This window comes from Anomalospiza imberbis, chromosome 8, assembly GCF_031753505.1.
Source record: "Anomalospiza imberbis isolate Cuckoo-Finch-1a 21T00152 chromosome 8, ASM3175350v1, whole genome shotgun sequence".
NCBI classification, from domain to species: Eukaryota; Metazoa; Chordata; class Aves; order Passeriformes; family Viduidae; genus Anomalospiza; species Anomalospiza imberbis.
In genome coordinates, this window is record NC_089688.1 from 10,907,767 (window position 1) to 10,933,272 (window position 25,506).

The 25,506-nt window shown below is 40.8% G+C and overlaps 1 protein-coding gene and 1 long non-coding RNA gene across 7 annotated transcripts in view; one reads left to right on the top strand and one right to left on the bottom strand.

The window, feature by feature from the left end:
• Nucleotides 1-25,506, bottom strand: part of LOC137477925 (uncharacterized) — a 220,328-nt gene that overhangs the window by 176,644 nt on the left and 18,178 nt on the right. The gene's annotated exons all lie outside the window — the stretch shown is intronic.
• The window catches only part of RASGEF1A (RasGEF domain family member 1A), a 152,215-nt gene that overhangs the window by 112,975 nt on the left and 13,734 nt on the right, over nucleotides 1-25,506 (top strand). For 2 of the 3 annotated variants that reach the window (XM_068197318.1, XM_068197320.1), the window contains 2 exons: nucleotides 14,728-14,907; nucleotides 21,166-21,294. In XM_068197318.1, the coding sequence (XP_068053419.1) occupies nucleotides 14,728-14,907; nucleotides 21,166-21,294 (309 nt within the window). Of the gene's footprint in view, nucleotides 1-12,138; nucleotides 12,290-14,727; nucleotides 14,908-21,165; nucleotides 21,295-25,506 lie in introns of those variants that run through there. The other variant, XM_068197319.1, reaches the window with a different exon arrangement.

The following is a 25,506-nucleotide window of genomic DNA, read 5'->3' on the forward strand; positions in this document are numbered from 1 at the left end:
TGCCCTTTGATTGAAAGCATGAGTCTGTTACTTATGAGCTCTCAGAAGCTTTCCTTTTAATAGGAAGTGGGGGAAGGGGCAAGAAGATGGCTGGAGGAGGGGAAGGAAAAGATGGGTAGCAGAAAACGCTGGTAGCTGAACATGAGACTTCAAGGGATTTGCAGGACAGGCCTTTGGGGAAAGGTTAAAAGCTTACAAGGTGAGTGATGCCTTTCCTGGGCTGATTTTTCTCTCATTATTCACCAACATGTTAACAAGTAAACTGCATCTTCAATCCACCCTTACCCTCTTATTTTCTAATAATCTTACCAAATTATTTATTCTGCTAGCATGGAACTAAAAAAAAAATGATGGTTTTCAATTTTTTTTTCAGGTAGATATCAACTGTATTTTAATAATACTAAAAAAAAACCCTAAATAAACCTAATCCTGACCATCTTCCCTGCTGCAACAGGGAACATGCAGCCTGCTGTTCCAAATTGTAGACAGTCACGAGCTCTTGTCAGACTTTGTGTGGGCTTGAAATGTTCTTTTAGTCCTTTGCAGCTGAAAACTGAGCACAAATTATCACTAAAAGGATATGAAAACTTATGCTGGGACATTTGCCATAGTGGTACAAGAATGCTCCTCAAAGCGATCAGAAAAGTGAGCAGATTAATTAGCTCAGGTTTGAGGACTGTATTGACAGCTAGCTGTTTCTAAAAAATGTTGCTTTTTCATGTGGAGAAAAAGACAAAAAACTCACTGATCAAACTGTATTTTGCTAGTTTATATATGTTGCCAATGAAGAGATATCAACCACTCTGGTCTGTAAAAACTTTGCTTATCTTCTAAACTGTACAGAGATCTTGGCAGGAAACTGAACGGGCAACTTGAAGATAAATCTAAGTACTTCCTATGTGTATCAACCTGTAACTTCAGTGCTGTAACATTTGGAGTGCTGTGCTTGATTCAGTGGAGCTCCTAGTTGTGTAGATTATTAGTAGTCACTTTTACAGAGATAGCATATCCAGAGTTTAAAACAAAAAAAAAATAGCAAAATCTTTACATTTTTGCTCCTGGTGAGGTAATTTTTATCTGCATCTAAAACACAAAATATATGCAAAATCAGACTTTCAACCAAGTTTGTCAACACAACATAGAGGAAGGAAAATAAGGAAAAATAGTAATAATAAAAAGATCATTTTGCTCAGTAATGAAAATAGGGACTTGTGATCACAAGCAGTGCCAAAGGGAAAGGAGGGATTAAGTAACACTAAACATCAACCTTTACTTGGGGTCACTTAGATGAGTTCTGTTGCCTCTAATAAGTTCTGTGCTAATACTCAGATCTGTTGCATTGGACATGGTAACCTATCGCACCCCTTCCATAAGATTATGAATGTATTATAATTTATTTTTGAAAGCAGAAAGTGTAATATCCCAATATCATTAACCAAACAATATTTCCTCACTCTTTAAAGCACACACATACATAAACCACCAGAACAATGCTAACTCCTGAATTGATGCTCTTTGATGTGTGAACATATGAGACAATTGGAGACATTCCAATTATCTCCAGTTCAAAGTTAGGCCAAAATTAGAAGCAGTTATGAATAATGGATTAGGCTTTAGTAGAGATGGCAATGCTGCACAGAATAAAGAAAAGAGTTTAGCTTAGCTGTGAATATGTGAACCAGGTAAGCCACACTGCTTCCTTAAACAGACACATTGGAATTGCACATCCTCAGGAGTTCAATTAACAAAACACATGTCAAAGCAGAGTTTTGTGACAGATTATAAACTGTTTTCAGATTTAATTCTGATACTTTCAGAATAAAATTAGAAGCCAAAGTTCCTTATGAAATTTTTTTGGGAGGGTTTTTTAAGAACTAACCATGCCAAAATCTTGTTATTTACCCTAGCACCCTAGAAGTCAATACCCAGGCAAAACACATATCTTGAAAGCATCATCAGCCAACACAGAGATAAACACCAGCTCAGATCAAAGGGTGCCTAAGCAGGCTATTTCCATTCATTGGGAAATTTTCCTGACAATCTAGCATTTTAATTAAAGAATAATAATCTGCCACGTAGTACTGCTTCTGCAGTTGGATAAGCTATTTTTGCTTGGATGTCTACGCTACATTACAGAAAAAGATATGGGGTGAGCATTCCACTGTTGCCTTATATTGCTGTAATTCTACTTTATTTTGTGTTTTCTGTGAAGATTGGAGCTCAGATGATCATCATGATTGTGCAGATTGTAGGAATGGGGAGATATATGTGGCCACTTCTTTGGCTTTTGCACTCTTATCAGAGACCTGTTTTCCTTGACTGACTTTGCTGTCTCCAGAGTCGTGTGTTAAGTGTGGGCAGTGCCAAGTTAGGCAGTGGTTGGCACTCGGGCTCAGTGCCTTGTTATTCACAGTTTTGACAAGGGTAGCAGACAACAGGCCAGAGATGATCTTTTATGGTTTGTGCTCTGGTTTCTGTATGGTAATTTACAGATGCCCTTGTTGAAATCCTGTGTTGCCTTCCTTCACCAAACTCAGTTTAAGTCTGCCAGTATTTTACAAACCATAAAAATGAAGTGATTACATACAACAACGTTCTCTAGATTTTTAGTAGCAGTAAACAAGATTTAGCAACAAAAACACAAAAATTATTTCGCTTAATAGACTCACTGGGAACTGCAAAACAAAGCAGCCATTTCACCAAATTCATAGAATATTCATTACAAAAGTTAATTAATTTAATAGCTAATATGAATTATCATGTATCATGCAATGCTAGGGCCATTCAAGACTTTCATTTACTTTAGAAAATAACTACCAATAAAAAGCACTACCATATTCAATGTTTTTCATCTTTTGCTTTAAAATTAAAATTCCATTTCTAGAAGCAACTGCTTCACTTGAACAAACCCTTCTTTACTTCAATAGACGTAGGTGTGAGTGGGGGTAGGTGTTTTAACTTCACCTAGCAAGGACATGCAGCAAAACCGTGCTCAACTTGCAACACAGGTGTTTAAAATGCCAACACTTGAGTGCCTCTCCAGTCTCAAATTTCTCCAGCATCACTGAATTTTTATACCAAAGAAGCAGCAGATCCAATAAGGAACATGGTAGTAGTTACAATGTGATACATGCCCTTTTCTGGACTGCACACAGTATAATATGACAAGAAATTGCTCAGTCTTCTTATCAAAGGGATTTGATGCAGGCTGGTGGGTAATCATGGGAGAATTTTGTATATGATATTTTATATTATGGTCCTAATTATTCTTAGAACAACATAAAATGATAGAATATAATATCTCAGGAAGAAAACGTTGTGATATGTAAATCTGTAAAACATTTATGCTGTAAACAGACAGTAGAGCATTTTAGATCTCCCTAATTGAAATTGGGCTAGATTTTATTAGAGAATTTGCAAAGATAACTGTTTAAATAACTTAATGCATTTGCAACACTTCATGTGAAACAAGCTGTATTTTTACTTTGGTATTATTAGGTCTGAACGAACTCCCAGTGGGATGTCTTGTAAGTTGAGGATTTCTAGCTTGTCTTTGCCATGCATATATTCTGTGGGAGCCACAAGTGAGAAAAGAGGAAATTATAAAATACTCATAGGGAACTAGTCTCCTACACAAGAAAAGCAATGTGATTTTCAGTGAACATTCCCAAATTAACAATCAGTACTGCAACACTGTTAAGCCATTATGCTTAAGCAGCTTCATTTGGGGGCAAGGTACTTTGAAGCTTTTTTCACTTGTACAGATTTTAAAGAAGTGTAAGAGTACTACCTGGTCAAAAATCTCATATAATTAGGAAAGTTAAAGGCATTATGAATAGGCTAGCCAGGAAATCTGCCAAGACATGGAAAGCTTTTACTTTTAAACCTCCAGCTCAAATATCAGTCAAACAGTAGGTAACTATCAGGATACACAGAAGCTCCAGGGAGGGACAGGATAGCAGGGAAATTAAATAAATGTTTTAAATTGTTTTCATTCTTACTATACAAAATAATTGAAATATTTTACATATTTTAGTTTTTAGGCAATGTGTGCATATATGAGCTTTACATAACATTTTACTGTTTGTATGTAGAGTGCTGTTTGTTTCAAGACTTTACAGAGAGAAAACTAAATAACAGAGTTGACTATATTTTCCTGGGCAAGTGGAGACCACACTCCTGAACACCACTTAGTGCTTTATTACATTTACTGCAGCCATGTCTTAGGGACAGCTATTCATTCCACAAACCCAGCATACATCTCTGCAGCTTCTCTCCTCAGCTATATTGACAATCTGCATCTGTTTCTACCTTGTCTAGCTCCGGAGATAAAAGGTAGTTAGGAAAGTAGGAAATGCAGGGAAAATAGCATCAACCACTACAGCACTTTGCAGTTTCTACAGAGATCACAGACTTCCGAGATCTAGTCTAAAAAAATCTTTTACTAACGTGACCTTGGATTTTAGGGAGCTTTGGTATCCCTGCACAAATGAAAATAGGAAGTCAAACAAACAAACAAACCCCTAAAACAAACAACTTGAAACAGAGAAATCCACCCACAGACAACCTTACCACAAGTCTCTAAACCTGAACTAAACCAGGCTGTGCCCATGGTATGCACAGCTTTTGCAGACCTGAGAACAGAGCCTAATGGGGAACACAAGTGAGCAACAGAAGGAACAAGCTTCCCCAGGGGAAATAGGATCAGTTTTAAGTTTCCCACATGCTCATGCCTAGGGAATCCCCTTTGAAGTTGCTGGCTGACACAACATCTGTTTCATGCCACAGCAGCAGCTGTAGGGTTGAAATCCAGACTCATCAAAACGTACGTGGCTCTTGAAATCACTCTATTTGTTTTATACCAGCTGATTCTTCCTCCCGTAAGAAGGCAGAAGAATATCAATTGTAAAATTTAAGTAAAATAATAAAACTACCTCCCTAAATGATTTTTAATTCTGGCACAATGAACTTGAAAAAGGCAGAGAAAAGGGTGAAAAATCCAATATCCTCATGATAAAAATATAAGTGCTCCCCCTGCCCCTAAAAAATATACAACTAGAAGTTATTGAAACTTGTTATCCCATGACCTAGCCAACTTTCAGGTGTGTGTCAGCCCTAAATGACAAAGCAAACAGTTTCAATGAGCACACTGTTTTTTCATCATCAGCTATTTGAATTGTGGCTTGACCGGTACAGACCACAGGGAAAATAAAAGCTCCAGGAAGACAGTAAATCTTGTATTTGTAGTACACTTACATTTATGTCCTAATAAAGGTACTATCATAAAGATTTGGGCAGAGTACCTTAGTCATGTGAATTCTTTGACTGATTCATGTCAAGATGCTTTAGCAAAACAGAAGATTAAGTGATTGTTCACTTAATATCACCAGCACACAGATAATTGAATATTTTTATTTTTTTTACTTTCAACATTTACATATCTACAGCAGGGAGTTTGTTCACCTGCAGAACAGTCCTCAGCTTAACCCAGTGCAAATTTGACCACATAGAGCCATTCTGCTTTAGAGCTTCACATTCATCAGTTTGCGCTTGAATAGCCTGAGACTGTGTCCTAGGATATGTAAAAAAAGGATAAACATACATATATATGAAACAATAACCTCTGTTCTGTACTACCCAGCAGCAATTCAATACACAGGTTGTGATGTGATAGTGTCAGTCCTTCCCAAACTATGCTGAAAGTCACTGTAGGTGATAGAAAAATGCTTATAGATTAAACTAAGGAAGCTTGGGAGCTCATCCATTTGTTCACTGGCTCTTGTTAGTCATCAAAATGCTGCCTTAGAAATTAATTTTGAATGCTTAATTTGATGGAGTCTCATGCTAAAATTATGCCTGCCATATTTAACTATTTTCACAATACTTCTCCAGATATATTCCTCAAGATATTGTCACTACTACCACACCTTGATTCTATTCCAAACAAAGGCATTAGAATTAGACCAACAGCAGTTAAAAGTCCTGCAAAATGAGTAGACTTCAGACTACTATAAAACTCCCCCAAAAACTTCTGATGAACTTCTTGTAAGTGTCAGCAATAGGAGTCAAAGCAATAGATGTTCATGGGAACTGAATTACTTGCAGTAATTCAGGTAAGACAAGACACATCACATGTTTAATAGAATGCTTTTAAACTAGAAAAGCTGCGGGTGAGTTACTGCAAATGAGCTCATCAACCCAGAACTTCTCTCTATCAGCTCAAAAAATAAAATCTGTTGAAGCAAAAGAGAATGAAAACTGGGGGGGTGGGGAGGAGAAATGGATCCCATAACTGATTGTAATGAATCATCCAAAATACCTATGGGAATGCTAACAATGTCACTGTCATAGTTTCTGCTAAAGCAAACAGAAGGTTGACTAATCAAACTGGCAATTTTGATCTGTTAATTGTGATGCCCTGAAGCTTATAACACTAAAAATAAACTTATTTTTTGTTGAGCTAGTTAAAATGAAATAGCAACCCACGTGCACTTACAAAAATACCATATCAGGAAGATTGACATCAGCAGACATGCAGATTTTTCTTCCCCTGGGCACCAAATTGCTGAAGAATGTACATGCTTCCTCCTTGGCATAATTGATTTTCCCTTTCTGCTCAGTGGCACAGCCTTGGAATTGCTGGTGTCACAGCAAGCATGAATATGCAAGTAAAGGACATGCTAGCTAGGATAAGTCCAGAACTCCTTCATCTTGAACCCAAACTTGAGCCCAATTTAAAATAGAATATCAGTAGTTTTTAAATAGTCAATTTAAAAAGGTCTGAGATAAAATTAATATAAAGAGTGTATATTACATTAACATGCCTCTGTTATTCCTTGCTGGAGTCAAAATCAGACTGAATCACAAACATAAAAAGCATTTAAATAGGGTTTTTTGTGCCTTTTCTGCCCTTTCTTAAAAAAAAGTGAGAAGGCTCCCTCAGCTCCTGAAAACACACAAATTGCCATTTATGTATGACAAGTTCTAGCAGCTCCTTTAAGCAGAGCAGGCCCACATCTTTCTCTGAGATATTTTCCTTTAGTTCACTCTCTGACTAAATCTCCTCTGCCTTTAAATGAGCTGAGGTCCTCAGACTCCTGTAAGGGATCTCTTGTTACAACCTTGATGCAAAGCAGAAGTATCAACCCTTTATATTTCTATTTTATTTAATCAAAGCTGATTGATCCAGTTGTTTCCCAGCTGAATGTACCTTAAATCTTAATCAGCAGGCAAGATAATTCCTAAAAACTACAGATTTCTGTGACTAGAGTATCTATGAAGACCAGGAATCAGACTACTAGTGAAATTCTTTTGGCAGCAGTGCCAAAATAGCCATTAAAATCTCAGTCATTAATTAACAGCCACACACCAGTATCACAGGCAACTCATGTCAGGTTATGTTAAATGCATTATTTTGGCAGAGACACAAAAATACCTGGGGATTGGCACCATGTCTGCTCTAAATCCTGCGGAAGACCTTTCCTTTCAAATCCAAGGGGGAGCTACAGAACCGAGCATCAGCAAAAAATGTTTCACACTGGCCAGCAAACAATTATTCTCAGTGGTGTCACAGAGCTGCCCTTATGCCAGTGAAAAGGCAGTTTGCAGCACAGATACAGAACAGAATTTTCACAAGCAGTTTCCCCTTTCAGATAGAACTAAAAACAGACATAGCAACAAACCACATCTTATGTTGCTCCTATATTTTCATCTTGGTTTTCTCTTAAAATTGCTGCATACCTAAGGGATAGAGCTGGTCAGGACCTCTTCAGCAAAATATTTCCAAACTGGAAAATGCCATTTTTAAACTACAATACCCATGGGCTCAGACAAAACAATTATGTGGAAAGATTCCTCATGCCCCAGGTCAGAGAGAGGGAGACAAAGGCATGGTCAGTAATAACCACAGACTGCTGGCTAGCATGCTGCACCTTGCTTCAAGCTTATAAAGCTTTGCTCAGTTCAGAACCACAATTTGAAACTCTTTCCTCCCACTCCCATCTGCTGCCAAGTTATTAATGTGCCATCAAGTTATTCTGCAGCATGAATCTCTGAAATGTAGAAGTCTTCAAATTCATCTAAAAGTGGTTTGAGAACAGCTTCTAAATCTTAAAATTTGTGTACAACAAGGAAACCTTGAACACTTGTGCAGCTCTGTGAACCAGACCAGAACCCAAATGTTCCTTGAAGACAGCCTCCTGAGGCTTTGAAGCTCTAACTACATTCTTCTCCTTAAATTATTAAGTCTTACGAATGATCCATACAAACACGTGTCCATGTAAAAGCCCTAAGGCCATTGCTGTGGAGTTTAATAGCATTTCCTGGACAAATTCTTTATCTCAAGTCCAGATAAAAGGGTTCAGCCTGCAACCAAGGCCATCAATCCATAAAACCCATGAATTTAATACATATTTTTAACACAGCATTTTTTTAAAATTCCAAATGACAGTATCTGGCTGTATATGCCTTAAAGCCTTCCACAAAGGCAAGAAGCAGAACACTGCTGTAACCTGTAAAGGTGGGGGGCATGCATACAGCAGGGTTTCTGTACTGCTCTGTGGGTATAATGCACCAGTGGAAGAGGATGTAACATGCACACACAGTCACCCTCCATACCCTGGCCACTTGCAGGAGCTCTGGGGAGCTCTGGGGAACAGTTCAGACTGCTCCTCCAAGTAAGAAACAAGGCTAAGCATAAACCCAGCAGTGCTTCAAAGACCTAAGCAATGTGCTGTATTCATGCTACAGTGTGTGCATAAAAGGGTGGGAATGGACAGGTGAAGACTCGACCCTGTGCTGATATTTAATCAACACTATGAACAATGCCATACGCAATTAGGTTCATTTTCAATGCCAATTTCTGTGGCTTTGTCCCTCTATGTTTCCTTCAATGAAGGTGCTGGGGCTTTAAAGCATGTTGACATACTCTGTTAAACGAAACCAAATGTTTATAATTAACAGACTTGTGTGGAAGGTGACCAAGTGAGTGACTCGAGTAGCTTGACAAAGCTCCAAGGACAGCATTTCTAGGAGAGTCGTTTTATAATCAACTTTATAGCCTCAGATCAGCATTAATGGCATTTGTAATTACTGACTTTTCTTAAGTACAATTACATTTTAAAGATACACACAGTCACATTTTAATAAGTTATTTCCAAAATGTTATTATCTAAGATGAGTAGAAAAAATTCAAATTTCTTCTTCCCTGACTCTCTTTATTGATCTTTCCTTCATTTTCATCCATTTTTCTCTGCTAAAATTCCTTGTTTTTACCAAGCTATTGACCAGTAATTTTCCACTGAAGCCGAGATGTAACAGTAGTGGGAAACTGTATTCCAACACAATAAAGCAAAAGCTTACTGCCCAAATATAAAAACGTACAAAGCAAGTGCAACAGCGTGAAAATACCTTGTCAGCATCTCACAGATTAAATACTGAGGGCACAGTGGGATTAAAAAAACACTTGTCAGTCAAGTGTCCACAGCAAAAGCAGGAATAGAACCCAAATACTGCAAGTGTCAATCCAGGTAGTTAATCACAAGGTAATGGAACATGTTAGGGTGATGTTAGCCAGTGTGAGAGAGGCTGAAGCAACCTTGAAGGCTGAGGCAGTCACGGTGTGGCTGCTGCTGACTCACTCTGCAGCAAGACGCTGCTCTGACCAGCTCAAGTAACCACAGCGGTGTGGCCTCAGAAGCAAGCTACAGAACGAGTACGGCTCTGCTGATTAAACTTGCTCTGGGGCCCACCCACCAGCAACGTGAGGCAATGCCTGATGGAAACATCTTCAAAATGCAAGCAATTTGCTGAGGAACAGAACTTACATAACTACGAAAACAATTAGACCTCAGAGTTTCTGTATCAACAGATTTCAACACTCAGAATATAGATAGCTAAAGGTCATCATCCACACTTTACAGAAGGGGAAATGAAATAAAATGATAACATGATTCATCTGCTGCATGCTGTACAAGCTGAATTTAGGCCTTCAGCTCCTCTGATTTGTAAAAACTACCTTTCCAACAAGACTACACAACACAGTGTCCCCAAAACCAAGCCTCAAGTATCATAGGAAAGGAAAAGATATTTTACTGAACTTCTATCCTAATACACCCCCCAACATTTGTATACACACACCTAGGTATGTATATGAACAAGAAATATACATACATACTCTCCTTAACATATACATACAAAAAAGTCTAAACAGACTCTGCTGGACTACTGAATGGAGAAATATGGAAAAACACCACAGAACAGATAGATATCTCAGAGAAGAGAGAGCATGCCTAGCTAGCATAGTTTTCCTTCATTCTATTGGAATGTTTCTTAATTCCTACATTTCTTAGTTCCAGTGACAAGACAGATCTAATTTCTGATGTCACTGAAACCAACAAAACCCCAAACAAACAAAAAGATCAAGGGTTGTTTTTACAACAGATTGAATCTGTGACTAGAGCTCAATTAACTAGGTATGTTTTGCTAAGATTAATGGACATATTCTTCTGAAAGTCTCAGCAAATGTTTGAGTAAGGCTGGAAAACAGATTAGCACAGAAACAGAGTGAAATCCAATACCTGTTTTTCATGCATACTTATTTGCAGGCTTGCTGGTGTTGTTCTTAGCTGTAAATACTAGGTGAGGTATTGAAAGGCAGTCATAGCATTCAGAAAGAAATACCATGTTATACAGTGATAGCCTAAAAATTCTTACCTTCTGCTTTCAATAACTTTTTATAAAGAACTTCAGGATGTTTGAACAAGACCTAACAAAACTTGTCCCTCACCTTCCTGTGTGTTGCCATTACATTTACCTGACCATTACACAGTAAGGTCCTAACGTGGCGGGGCAGCAGGTCAGACACCACTCACTGGATTCCAGCTTGGGACTGCTGCCTGGAGCTTGCTCCATGTCCAAGGCAGGCAGGGGGCTGTAACTGAGAAAAGCCTCAGCATAAACAGGCATCAGATCTGCTACAGCACCTGCACACTCTAAAGGTTGTGGAGTACAGCTAAGAGACAGGATTGAGACCAACAGCAAAGCAAACTTGGCACGAGGGGGAAAAAATGTTACTTTTCTAGTAGTTGTTTAAAAGAAAAACCTCATTTTAAATAAGGAAAGTAATCTCTATAGCAGAACTCTTAGAATTTGGAAACCGAAAAGGAATTTAGTAAGCAAGCAGTAAAGATGGTGAGTAGCTACATATCCTTCTAAAATTAATGTGTGTTTAGGATGGATGACTGTGCTTGTCCTCAAATTGTCATCAATCATGAATCTATTCCCCGCCCTCCTGAGTATGTGCATGTGCCCAAATTCATTTGCCATGCCCACCTACCTAGAGTGACGTACCTACTTCCAAAAAGGCATTTCCTACATTAATCACCATGGAAACTAGAGAAGCCTTCTGCTACATATTTAAACACTGAAAATAAATAAATAATTTTAATAACAAAAATAAATGTAATTAAAGACTGGAGACAACGTAGCAAGCACTAAACCATCCCAATTCAGGTAAAACAAAGAACAGGACGAGGAAGATTTGCTTGTGTGGGAAAAGGCTGAAAAGGTGGGAGCCCTCAACTGCTCCTGGGTACAGGTGAGGGACTCTGTAGGGCGGCTAGATGCACCTCGGAGCCCTTCCATGGGAGATCAGATTCTAGACAGGACCCGTGCCCTTGTGTGATACAACAGGGGCTGGTCCCGCGTCAGCCCTACGGCTTGGATCAAGCCCAGGGCTATCAGATGACTGGCTCGGGCAACTAGAAGAGAGAAACAACTCCAACCAAGAGAGGAATAAAAGCAATTATCAGCGGGGAGGGCTGGGCGGCCGCGATTCCGGAGCAGCGCGCCCCGCGGCCCTGCCGCCCCGGGAGCTCCCCGCGCACCCGCACCCGCGGGGGCAGCGCGGAAAGACGGGCGGGCTGGTGGCCAGAGAACGTGTATCGGGGAAAAAAAACACAGAAAGGGGAAAAACCAACCAACTAAACCAAAAAACAGCAGCGGGGAGAGGGAACCGAGCCTCCCACCCAAAACCACGCAGAAAGATCAAACGTTCAGAGAAGGAAGGAAGGAAGGAAGGGTGCCCCGGCTCCCCCCGGGAGCCCCGGCCGGGCGCGCCCGCCCCGCGCGGCCCCGTTTGAACGGGCCCCGCGGCCGCTCAGCCAACGGGGCGCCGCGGCGGCCGTGACGTCAGGCGCGGCGGGAGCGGCGGCGCGGGCGGCCGGAGCTGTCAGAGCCGCGGGGCCCGGTGCCCGCGCCGCCGGGGGAGCGCGGCGCCAGGAAGATGAGGGTAAGCGCCGCGCCGGGGCCGCAGCCGCCCCGCCCGCCACCTGCGGGCTCCGGGGGGACAGAGCGCCGGGGTGCCGCCGAGCGGGAACCCCTCTAAGCGCGGAAGGCACGGGTGGGTTCGGCGCGGAGGTGCCCCTGCGGCGGAGCCGGCGGTCCCGCCGCGCGGAGGACGCCAGCGAGCGGCTTCCGGGGCGGGCGGCAGGTGCTGCCGGGGCCGTGCCGCAGCGCTCCCCGCCCGAGGAGCGCGGCTGGGAGCGCGGGCAGCGCGGCGAGCGCCCCAGGATCGCGGGGTGGCGGCGGCGGAGCGCGCCCGGCCCCGGAGCGCCCGGCCCCGGAGCGCCCGGCCCCGGAGCGCCCGGCCCCGGAGCGCCCGGCCCCGGAGCGCCCGGCCCCGGAGCGCCCGGCCCCGGAGCGCGCCCGGCCCCGGAGCGCCCGGCCCCGGAGCGCCCGGCCCCGGAGCGGCGTGCCGCCGCAGATGCGGCAGCTAGCCCCGGCAGGACAGCCAGGGCGGCGGGGAGCGGTACAGGCTGCGCCCCAGAGGGGTCTTTAAAAACCAAACTGAAGCAATAGTGAACGCCTTAAAGGAGTTTAAAGGCTTGATGGCATAAGCGGGCTACGTTTCCCGCTGAAGCACCGTTTCGGTGGGGATTGGTTTGATGGTTAGCTTCGCTTAAAAGCCCTGTGCAACTTCAAGTTGTTAGCAAGAAGTGCTCATCATAGCCAGACCATCCTGAGAAGTAGCTTGGGGCTGTATTGCTATGGACCTTAAAAGGCAAAAAAGCAAATTACTGGCGAGTTACATAGTACAGACAGCAAAGCCGTTAGCTTCAGCCGTTCCTCGGTGTTATGTACTGCAGAGCTCGGGCCTAACAGATAAATCTGTAATATGCCGAGTAACCTCAATGCACTTTTGTGCAGAACTGTCATTTTTCATTTCTTTCGATATGACATGAGATCCTGCATTTTCTGTTTTATTGGACTCTGTGTCCTGAACTTCTGAAACTGAACTCCATTCCTCATTGTGGTCTCCCTGGTTGCTGTTAAACAGCTACTGTATTTATCTTGCAGGGAATTACACTTCCCTTATGTCTCTTATCACGTATGTACGCAATGGTCTTTTGGTAAAAGCCACGAAACAGTTCTACTTATCAGCTTCACACAAGTAAATCTGTCACTTTGATAAACAAGTTCTGTTACTACTGGTATTTTTTCCTCACAATGCACCTAGCATTTATCAGTGCCTAAGAGGAGAAAAATGTTCTGTATTCCAGTTGTAAACATGAATGATTGACTTTGGAGAGTTTGAGAGGAAAAATATACCTTGCATTAAAAAATTGCTCAGGAGAAGACGTAAGTGCAAGAGTTGAGCGCAGTTAGAAACAGCTGTCAGGTTAAAGGTGCCGATAATGGCCTAATCCTTTTCATCTACATAAGTGCTTTTCATCTATGTCAATATCTTGTCTCTTTCAGAGACAGTGAGACAGCAGCTCAAGAGTTAATGCTGCCTTCTTTGCACTTGATCTCCTAAACAGTCTTGACTATTTCAGCAGCCAGGGGGAACTGTTTTGATGCTGAATAGCATTTTCAACCTTTACATAGAGTAGCAGGATGTTTTGTTTAGCCTTCTGCATAGATTTAAGCTGTAGCCAATTTAAAACAAACAAGAAACCCCCTACAGTTTACTCAAAGCCTGCAGTACAGTGATACAACAGTGGCCAAGGGAAGGAAGGTGCAAACCCTAAACCTTCATGTGGTTTTTGTGTTGCGACAACAGGTTTGTATCCTAAGCAAAGATCTCCAAAGAGACTGTTGAAATTAGACTTGTATACGACAGTATATGTCACAGTTCCACCTAGTTCCTGGTTTCACATACATGTTAAAAAAAAACCCGGCAAGTTTGACCAGACAGGATATCCCCTGCTGTTTCCAGTGATATCTACATGCAGAAGATGCACTTGTGCTGAGACCTAGATTACATCTAGCTAGAAGTGGTGAAGGATTTATCATCGCAAGTGAAGTATTTTGGCCAAAGATCTGACTTCAAAATGAGTAGAAATGGGAACATTAAGGCTTAGTATTTGTTTGTTTGTTCAGTAAGGCACCACTTCAGTATCTTGGAAATTCAGAAAGCATTCTGTATTTTCATCTCTATCTAGTTTATGCATAAAAGACTGGGGAGAAGGAAGAAATCGAGTGCAGTGAGGAAAATTCTTGCAGCTTGTGCATCTACAGCCTTAGGGACACAGTTCAAAGTGCATTTCAAATGCCAAAGCCAGCTTGCAGATGTGTGACTGCTTGGATTCGGGACTCAGCTTGAACGCTGAGGCTGCCTTCAGTCAAATATGTAATTGTATTTAATGTATGCCTCTGTAAAACCCACACATAAGACATCCTGGAAAAAAGCTTAACCCTCTCTCCCTTTCTTTGCCGCTTCTGCAGGAAACTATGCCCCAGACGCCAATATTTTCCAGCATGCTTGGTTCCAGTTGTAGTGGGCAAGTGCAGCCAGACATGGGAGAGAGATGTGTGGACCCTGTTTATCAGGATGGGAACCTTGTTTCTGGATCACTGGAGGCCTTGATAGAGCGCCTGGTGCCCACCATGGACTATTACCCAGATGTAAGTAGCCACTGAAAGTATTTTTTTTTTTAACTCCCATACTGCATTAGTATCTGGATTGGTGCTCTCTCATGAAATTCTACCTCTGTCTGATTCAAGACTGAGATGTAAGCTAAAGATGCATTTATTTTACTGGCAATATTCATTCACTAAAGATGTTGCTCAATAGGGATATTCTCTGTTTCTAGATGAGAGCACTTGTTAGAAAGATAAAGCCATCTTGAACTCAAATGGGTGCCTTAAGAACCAATTAAAAGCAGCATTAGCCACAGAATCTTCATACTTCTAAGCTGCTTTAGCTCTAATGCAGCCAAGATTAGCTACTAACCAGGTCCTACCTAGGGAAGCAGACCTGAAAACACCTCTAGTATTTTTTCCCCTTAATTTTCTATGCATATTCTAGTTAGGCCATCAGAAAAGAAAATCACAACCCAAAATAGATTTTAATTAAAATACTCTCTTTCTAAAGACATTTTAATGGGCCAGTGCTGTAATAATGTATGTTCTTGAGCCTGAAAATGATTTTGCAACTGGCTGAACATCCTCAGTGCTGTCCTCAAAGTGAATACTACCTATATATAACTCTAGGGTATGCAGTAAGAATTTGAACCTAGACTATTAAGATACCACTTTATCACTTAAAATTATTCTTTGTGCCCATTAATGAAAGATACTAATGAAACAAGTGGCCAAAGGTCAGAGAGTCTATATAACTTATATTCTATTTGAGCTCTGAAAAAGCAGCAGCTATTACAGAAGTATCCCAGCACTTTGAAAAAGTGAGCAGGAGCAGGAAGGGAGCAGGAAACTGCAGTCACTATTAACTTGTATATCAAACTTAATGTTTATTGTATTGGGTCATGCTATATCTTGTATGTTTCTCAGTCTAATTTGTGTAGAACCTTTTATTGTGGTCTCATTTAAATCACAAAGTCCCTCCAAGGTCCCACAAATAACACCACACATCTTCACAATCATCATCCACAAAAAGGGACTCTCCATGTGAGAGTTCAGTGGAAATGTGCAGAATTGCCATCGATCATCAGTACAGGATTAAAAAAGCAAAACAATCATGGTTTACTATTCCAGTTCAAAAGTAATCCTAAACCTTATATTTAAATATGGCTAACATACAATTGTGCTGCCAGTACCAAATCCTTTCTAAGACTCAGAGGGATAACCATTGTTAGACATTAAATCTCCATTCCACACCCCCAAATACATATTGTAGAACAGATGCACAGAAGAAACTAGTGGGTAGAGCTGGTGTGGTACAACAGTGGAATGAATAGCTTTAGGCTAATCCAAGGAGTCATTCCTTGTCTTTCCTGTGGTACAGGAATCTTGTTACTTGGATTTTGGGAATGTAGCGAAGTTTTTTTTAGTAGCTGCTAATGTAAATCTCTTATTGTAACTTGCAACATAAAATGTTGCAAATGTTACACAGCTACTCTGAAAATGGCTCCATAAAGTGAGTATTACTTAAGGGGTCTACAACTTACTCTGGAATGCTGCTAGTTTCCATGGTGCTATCCCTTCATATCTCATGCAGGAGTGCATTACCAACCGGGCAGCCATGGACCCCATCCTGCAAGCTGCAGTTTAAATAGACAGCAAGCTCACAGCTGAACATCCCACAGAAGCTGTCAAGGGTAACTCAGGGAAAGAGAGATGGACAACAGCATTAAACCAAATTCATCTCCTCTACAGCACAACACATACCTTTAGTTAAACCAGATCACCCAATTTAGCTTAAAGGGTTAATTAAAAAATAAGTAGATAAATAAGCTCTGAACAACATAAAGAAGAAGCTGTATATGAGTTATCTTCAAACCCAAGTTTTCTATTTCCCTTCAGTTGCATGTTTATATTTCATTTCATGCTCATTTGTGGTTTTAGGGGAGTTGCCACAGAGGGTTAGTGGTAGTCATTTAAGCTGATATCCTGTCAGAAGAGTAGCCAGTCCTGTACGTTCGAGAGAGAAGTATCAAAACCTTAGTCTTAACTCTCTGGTTACTCATCCAAAGAAAGGCAGCAAGGTATCACCAAGAGAAGCTAGTGGCAATATTAGAGCAGAGGTTACCTTAGTTGCAGAGTGACACAATTGTAAGATGCAGTACTCATCCAAGTTTTCTGATCACTACATTTGAGCACAATGCTCAGAAGGCATTGCTGCCTGTGTGCACATTGATCACAGTAACCTTCTGGACAGAGAAAAAGGGAGTGGGGGAGAGAGCAAACACACAGTATCTTTCTGTGCTGGTTACAGAGGCAGAACAAAACTGTGTTTGCCATGTTGGCAGAGCACGAGGCAGGCAAGGGAGGACAGGAAAGATAAGTGCCTGCATTAGTGTGCTGCTCTTTTGAGTCTTGTTTGTGTGTGGGGACTTGCTCTGCACATAGGGAAATGTATGCTCATGAGACAGAGGAGTTCAGGAGGTTAGGAATGGAATGTACCAGTCTGCAACCCTTGTGCCCAGGCAAGAAAATATTTGAAGAAAATATTTCACAAACACAAAGTTCCAGAATGAGCAGTGAGTGCACACAGAGAAATTTTATTTTTTTTCCCCTCCTCAAGAAGTCATCAGTGCATTCTTGGGTCAGAGAGTAACAATTCCTTCTTTAGTCTTGTGCACTCACACTCTTCTTTTTTTTAATATAATTCAGCTCATCTCCTAGCAACAACTTTAGGCACTAAAGGAATCTGGCTTCTTATTCTCTTGCAAAGCACAAGCCCCTTTTGTGTCTACTTGCATTCTCCCAACTGCAGAAGGGATTTTTTTTTTTTGCCTCTCCTCCAACATACCTGTCACTTTTAGGATAAATGGAGCTTAACTTTCACTCTTGTAGCTTATGGAAGCATTTTTTAATCATTCTTTATCAAACTAGCTAGCTTCAGAGCTAAATTTCCTTCTCTAAACCATCCTCTTCAGGGCTAGAGGACTGCCTGAGAAGCTGTAGGTTTTTACACTGTTATAACATTTAGACTGTGTACAGTAGTGCAGATGCAGCAAATCACATAAATCCTTGATCTAGGTAAGGCATATGACATTAGTATGAAATCTTTACTATCCAAAACAACTTTGTTCTAGCCCCTGAGACCTACCACTAAGCTGAAATGCATGGCTTAGTGTTCAGTCTGAAATTTCTTTATTGGATAAGGAGTGGCTACTAGCAGAGAGGCAAGGAAATGGGGGTCTCAGTACTGCTGTCATTTTTAATTTGTGTCTTAATTGTAGTCCTTGTCTGTGTCAGTAACAAAAGTATCAAAAAAAACCCCTCAATTTGATACCAGTATGGTGTAAACCAGCATATCTTGATTGACCACAATGTAACAATTTTATTTTTCCAAAGTAATGAACCTAGTTCCAGTTAAATGACTTTAAAAATGGAGTAAAAATAGAGCAGATGGATTCCAGAAGGAATGATAACTTGTTTCTAAAACCTAAAGTTGTCTGAAAAAGCATTGCATGGGTCCAGTACAGCTATTACTGACTACAGAGACACATCAGCAAGCCTAAAATGGAAAGTACACACTGTCATGGCCTGCATCTTCCTGCATTTTGCCAGTTCAGAGCTTTATGAACATCCTATAAAACATTATCAAAGAAACCAAATAAAAGCACAAGTCATGTGACACTTTTCTTGCTGTGTGACAGCAGGGAAATGATGCTGTGAGTGGCCCTTTCTCAGAGTCACTCTGGATAAACACAGTGCCACATCACACACGTTTCCACCAAGGAAACCAACTCTAGAATTACTGTGAGAAGCAAAATTACATCTTTGCTCAAAAGAATGTGTTCCAGCTTATCAGAGCAAAGGTCACTGGCAGGGCAGTGTGGCTGAAGTTGTGGTTCCCTGCTCCTGACACGCACAGACATCTTTCAGTCAGACCCTCTCAACTCCCTGAGCAAGAATGTGGGGAAAGGATCAAAATGTCACGTCCTTTTTTTGATTCCTCTCCACCCATCTCCTCTCTCAAATGGAAGATACAGTAAAAAGTGAGGGCTGCTTCAGGTCTTCAGTGCAAAAAAAATTTCACACAACCCAGTGACAGCTGACTCACCCAACAGCTAAATTCCTGTTTCACAGTTTTAAGTTCAGGGACAACAGTGATAGCAATGAACACATAAGATAGGTAGAAAGTGTAACAGAGGATAACTAGGCATAGTTAGACACAAACACACACCCCAAATCTCACAACCCCAACACAGCTCTTTCTGTTGCTTTCATTCCAAGTAGGGAACATGTCAGTTTAGGAATCATTCTCGCACACACAGGAATAGAAGATCTGATATGTTGTCCCATAACACAACCAAGTGAACCAGGTTAGCTTTTCAGCCTAATTTTAGTGCCCATTACATATCACATGCACTACCACAAGTTTTTATAAAATTGATCTTCAAGTTTTTGTCACCATAAATGTAAAAATAAACTCTGACATTCTGGAGAGACATGAAATATCAAACCAAAGCCTAATTTCTTAGATTTTCAGACATACACTTTGGGGGATGTTTGCAACCGTGCCATTAAGGAGGGAGGCCTTGCTGTCAGTGTCCTGTCACTGCCCTGCCCACCCGCTCAGGGTCACCAAGAGCTCGATTGTGAGATGGCCCCACGGGCATCTTCTGTAGGCATCAGTGGAAGCACTCAGGAACCTGACCCAAACTGTCCATCCAGCTAGCCCTTCACCTCCTCTGTTCCTCCATCCATAAACAACAGACAAGGCATAGGCTATAACTGAACTCTGGTTTTAATTGTACAGGATTAATGCTGTTCCTAATGGAATACATGAACCCCAGAACTAATAAGATCTTCAAATCAGAATGAGCATTTTAAATGCCTCTGCTGTATCACACTCCATTCTGTACTTTCATTCAGGACAGAGTTGTATGTTTAGATACATCTTTATCTATAATACTTCTCACTCACTCCCAGAACACAGTGACTTTTGATTAGTGTTATTTATTTTGTTTCAAAAAAAACCCATTTTCCCTGATATCTGGGGATTAGTGCTAAATTTGTATTATAGGGCACGCTGAGTACTAGATAAGTGAAAATATTTTTCATTAATAGCACATTTTACTCTGATTAAAGAGAGAAACCACATAACTTCTTTGACATCATAAAGACCATTTGTGTTTAATTATAAGCTTGTTTCAGCAACTGCAAGCAGCAGAATTTGGTAGCACATAGTAGAGATACCATATTTTAGACAGCTGGTCGTAAGATTTTAACTGTCTTAATTTACTTGCCCAGCCCAAGGTGATACAAGCTCACATTGACTATTTAAATGCACTTGGCTGTGTCCTGCAAAGTCACATTACTAAAACATGGTAAAAGTGCACATTTCAAACATAACAAAGGTTAATTGAAATACAATGTCAAGGAGATCCCCTATAATTTCCCAACTCCAAATTTTACCAGAAAGCCTAAGGGAAAAATGGAAGTACTTATGAGATGCTACTGTCATTAGTCAGGCAATTACAGTCCAATGCAGAAGCCCAGCTTCAAAGACTGAACCAAGATTAGGACAAAAAAAATCACCCTCACTTCAATTAAACGATCCAGAATATGGTACAATGGATGTATGTCCAGAGTACCATACAGTGCATCACAGCTTTCAAATTACAAATGGAGAGGCTGTTTCTAATGAGACATCATCATTGTTGGTATTTATTAGCAGTGCTCATATTCAAAAGACTCTGAAATAAGCCTCAAATAAATAAGTCAAGCTTATAACTAAATTATTGTCCTGTGCCCCCCAAACTAAGTGAAAACTTTTGTCAGTGATTGTAGGGAGAAAGGAGTGAAAATCCCCATACATGAAGAAATTACAGCTGTGGTTTGGAATATACATGAAGCAGTTTTCTGCAGCTCAGTGAGAAACCATCACTCTTAAAGAAATAAAGCAGCATTAAATAGTGGTGCTTAAGAGTCATAACACCCTTCATTAGATGTATTTCGTTTGTGGCTTTGGTAAGCAATGACTAATTAGGCACACTGAGTCTGGCATTTTTAAAGGAAATAATTTGATAATTGGAAAAGCCCACAGTTAACAGCCTTGAAGCCTATAGCATTTCCTTTCAACAGAGCTAGAAAGGACCTGCATTCTCTGGAGACAGGAAAAATGATAGAAATTTTAAATGAAGGAAAATTACATTCATAGTTTACAGATTCGTTTTTCCAAGGAAGACACATTAGTTTTGCTAAAGCTTTTCAACTTGTTGTTTTTCTTTCTTTTTTCTCCTTCCACAGAGAACTTACATCTTCACTTTCCTACTGAGCTCACGAGTCTTCATTCACCCACACGAGCTCCTGGCTAAAGTGGGGCAGATCTGCATTAAACAGAAGCAGCAGCTGGAAGTGGGGACTGAGGCAGAAAAGGTAAATGGACCATTATGTCCCTCAGTTACTTGTGGTGCTGTCATTTATTTTCCCCTCTCTCCTTCTCACTGTAAAGCTAAATAGACTGATAAAGAATAATATGAAATTGTAATAGGCATTTGTTGCTGGATGCACTCGTATTCGGGTCTTTTTCTTTCAAGTATCTTTACTTCATTTGCTGGCCACATTTGCTGGAGGTTATGTCCTGCCTTACCAGTCAGCTGCAGGTCAGTGGAGCAGTGACTAGAACAGTGTGTGCGTGCCATGAAAGCTGCCCAGCAGCTGGTTTGCACTTTTGAGCTTTCACCAAGTAAGGAAAATCAGATTCAAGAAAATCCCTTCCTCCACTCAGGCTCACCATCCTTTTAGAGTCAACAATAACCTCTGCTGCAGGTTATTGTAGGGGTGTTTTAACTCAGTATAACAGTAAATTAGAGTTACCTCTCACAAGAATTAAGAGATGCATTTATTTTAAATGGTAGCCTGTACTAACATGTTTTATTACAATCACTTAAACCAAACTTACATCCATTTAAGTGTCACCATTTGTAAAGTGTGTATTGAAAGACTTGTTCAGTTATTTGAAATTGAAGTTCCAGAAAAGTCCAAGCTGGACAACAAATAAGAGTGACAGAAACAGGATGGTACCAACAAGTAAAGACCTAAATTTTTCAAATCCCGGGCATGTTTTGGTACCTTTCTTCTCTGATGGGACATTACATGCTCACATTCCTAATCTTCAGCATGTTAGTAGTCCCGTTTTGTTTTCTCCTTGGTGTATCAGCACTCTGAGCGAGGAGCACAGAAGGTAACTCTGGTTTGTCAATGAAGAGTTTTTAACAGCAATACTGATCTAAGGGCTTTTTCTCCCATACTGTTCCTGATGTGCATCCTCTTATTAGTATCACAAATTTGCTGCACAGGACAAACTAACTATGGTGCAAAATTACTTTCATCCAGGTCAGTCCCCTGATCTACTCTCCAAATATCTGCATAGCTCATCCTGTAGGTGCTGGGGAAACCAAGGGTCAGGGATGTCAGGTGCCAGAACCACTGCATCCCATTTTGTACTCAGAGGTGATAATTGTCCCTAGCACCACTGCCAAACTTAATTTGTGACTGAGCAAACCCTGCTCTGTAAATTGTAATGGTTCCTCAGCAGTATGTAACTCAGCAACAGAGATGAGAACCTCTAAAAGGTGCCAGGACCATCTGAAATATGGAATGAGTCAATCTGAGCTGTAGACTTATGTAAGGAAAGACTGCTGTGAGTAGAAGGTGTCCAAATACATCTGTGAAATACTTGGATTTAAAATGAATGGGATGTAAGATGCAACATTTGTGAATAACAATGCACTTCAGAGATTTTCAAATGAAAGCCATCTCTGGGGACTAAATCAGCTGGCTGTTTAGAGATAGAATGCTAATTGTAAAGTACTATTAGTGTGGCTTCTCAGCAGACCTCCTGATAGAAATGAAATAGCATTTAATCCTAATGTCAAACAGAGCAGCTCATATTGCAAACACCCCCACGCTTACACCTTCTGCTGGCACCTTGGACATGGGCCTACAGGAAAACCAGCAAAGAGCAGGGTGACAATAAATCACTTCTGGGAGGTGGCTTTAGTTTACATGCTTTTCTGGTTGCTCATTCTGTTATGCCCTTGATCCCTTCCTACCTCATTAATATAAACTGCAAATTTCTCCTGCATTCTAAACACAAACTTCTTGGCAAACACTACATGAACTTCTGACATTCCTCTCAAATGACTGCTTTATTGCCCTCTACTGCAAGCACCTGTATGTTTTACAAAATAGTTTGGCCACAAGCACTTGCAAACACTTGGTTTTCTACATGGCAACAAATAAAACCTCATTTCACATACAGCATACAAACGCTTCACTCAAGATACTCTCAAGTATTCACAGTCATAATCCATTAAGGTATCATCAGCTACCAGCACCTTCTAATTAAGTGGCTGCAAAGCAGGAAATAGCTGACAAAAGCAGTTAAAGCATCTCATCGAGTTTGCTTATGCAAATCTCTTAAGATAAGCTGGGCAGCTTGGTGCCTGGATAGCATGTGAGCTGAAAAAGTGGCAGGAAACCAGGTTTTGAGGTTACACACCACAATATTTATCATTCTGTTAGTTTTGACATTACCGACTAGCCAAAGACTTCTACAGAAATACAACCCAGAAAAAGTGGACTGCAAAGAAAAACACTCTGGGATGTCTTGGAGTCTGCTTAGAGTCCTTTTAACTACTCATAAAAGCAAGAATTTCACAGTTTAAGACATCAATTATAACATACAAGTCAGTAGTCAATGATAACATACAAGTCAGTAGTTAAGATTGACCATAAAGGAAAAAAATTAACTCTCTCTAAGTGCATTAGCAATTGGAAAGCCTCAAACAAGATTATCAGGGGAAAATCACTTGTATAGTATTATTAAATAAAAAAAAAACCCTTTTCTTATACCTGTGTTGCATTTTTTCTGCAGCTTGAGCTTTTATATATCTCAAATTAAAAAAATAAGAAATAAAAAAAGAGAACATAGGAGTTATTTTCTACTAAGTTCATTTTGCCTGTCTTGGAATATATAAGTCCTTTAAAAATTACTATTTCCTCTGGGGTTTTTTTGCCAGCAAGTCCTCATTTTTAAAATCAAAAAATGAAAAAACATCATAACCAGGTCATTGCCATTAAATCTTTCCTATTGCCCTCCTTTCTAATTGGGAGTTGTTTTTCAGTCCTGTCTTGTCTCGTGCAGAACAGGGTCAATCCAGAGAACACTTAAATTAATAGAGTTATTTCTCTTCTCAAAGAAATATTTGTGGGAGAAGTATTCCCATGGACTCCAGAGAACTCTGTCAGGCCTCACAAGGGGAGGCTCATGTCTGGAGCAGGACTGGAGAAAAAGTGGGTTGGTAGGTTTACTGCACCCATGACAGAAAGGAAACTGCTGCTACCCACAGACGTGTGAGGCTCCATCTGCACCAAGCCTGTCACGCTGCTTTGGGCTCCATCAGAGTGCACATGAAACAGAAATCCCCTGTTCTGCTGCACTGAGGTCTTTTAGCAGTGTTCTCAGAAAGTGTACACCATATTTTCATGAGTGTTAAAAAGCATCTGAAGCAAACATTAAGCTTTTTTAAACCTGAAGACAGTTTGCATTTTGTCTTGCAACGTGCCTGGCTTGCCATATGAAGAAGGCAAACCATAACAACTCAAAAATAGATACAAGAGATGTGAAGTCAGTGTTCATAAATCACTGTGTTTTAAGCTGTACATGGAGTATAATTTGGGGTAATTTGGCTGAGTACTACAAGCACAAAACTTCATTTTTCTCCTTCAAACCTTTTCCTTCTATATCAGTGCCTAAAAATACTGATGAAATACAGCCTGGTGTTGTGCTGCACCTACTTCAAATCATGACAGCTAATGCTACCTCTTCAGTGTGCTCCTGGTCTTTAAGGAGCAATCTTGCACACACCAGCATTAAAAACGCATCAGCTATGACTGATTTAGTCTCTTCAGCTGCTGGGGTCAGTCTAGACAACCCATAAATTCTTTATGAACTGAGCGTTCATATGGAGATGCTTGCTGTGGCCTAAGGTGAGATTTTTAAACCTTTCTGCCTTCACCACTCCTTTTTCAGTTCCAAAAATTAAAAAGAAAGGATAGTCGAGATGATTAATACTAAAAAACAGTTTTGTAGCAGCTTTTGGTAAACCAAAGTGGAGTTGGCACATTCACTTTAATTGGATGGAAGTGCACTCCCTGCCTAATTAATTGTCCTTCACCACCTACAGATTATTCTTTTAATAATGTCAGGCTCCATGCATTTCCTGGCAAATAAGTATAAATTGTCTTTTCCCCAAGGCAGAGGACAGTGGGAGTTTGGAGGACAGGCAGCTATAATCTGGAACTCTGTCCCACACTCTTGAGCAATAGCTTGAAGCTCCACACAAGGGGCACTGACAGACACTGCTTTGCAGGAATGTCCACTGCTGGCAAAAAGAATGGGGGTGTTTTGGTTTTGCCCTCCCTCTGCAGCTATTCTGTGTTTATCTCATTAGCAGCATCAATTAAATGCTGTCAATAAAAACAGGTAGGAAATGCATGCTAGCAGATAGCAGTTTGCAGGTCTTTAAAAAACCAAAACAACCCAAGAAACTTCCCTCTAGACTTACAAGGAGGCACTGGCTA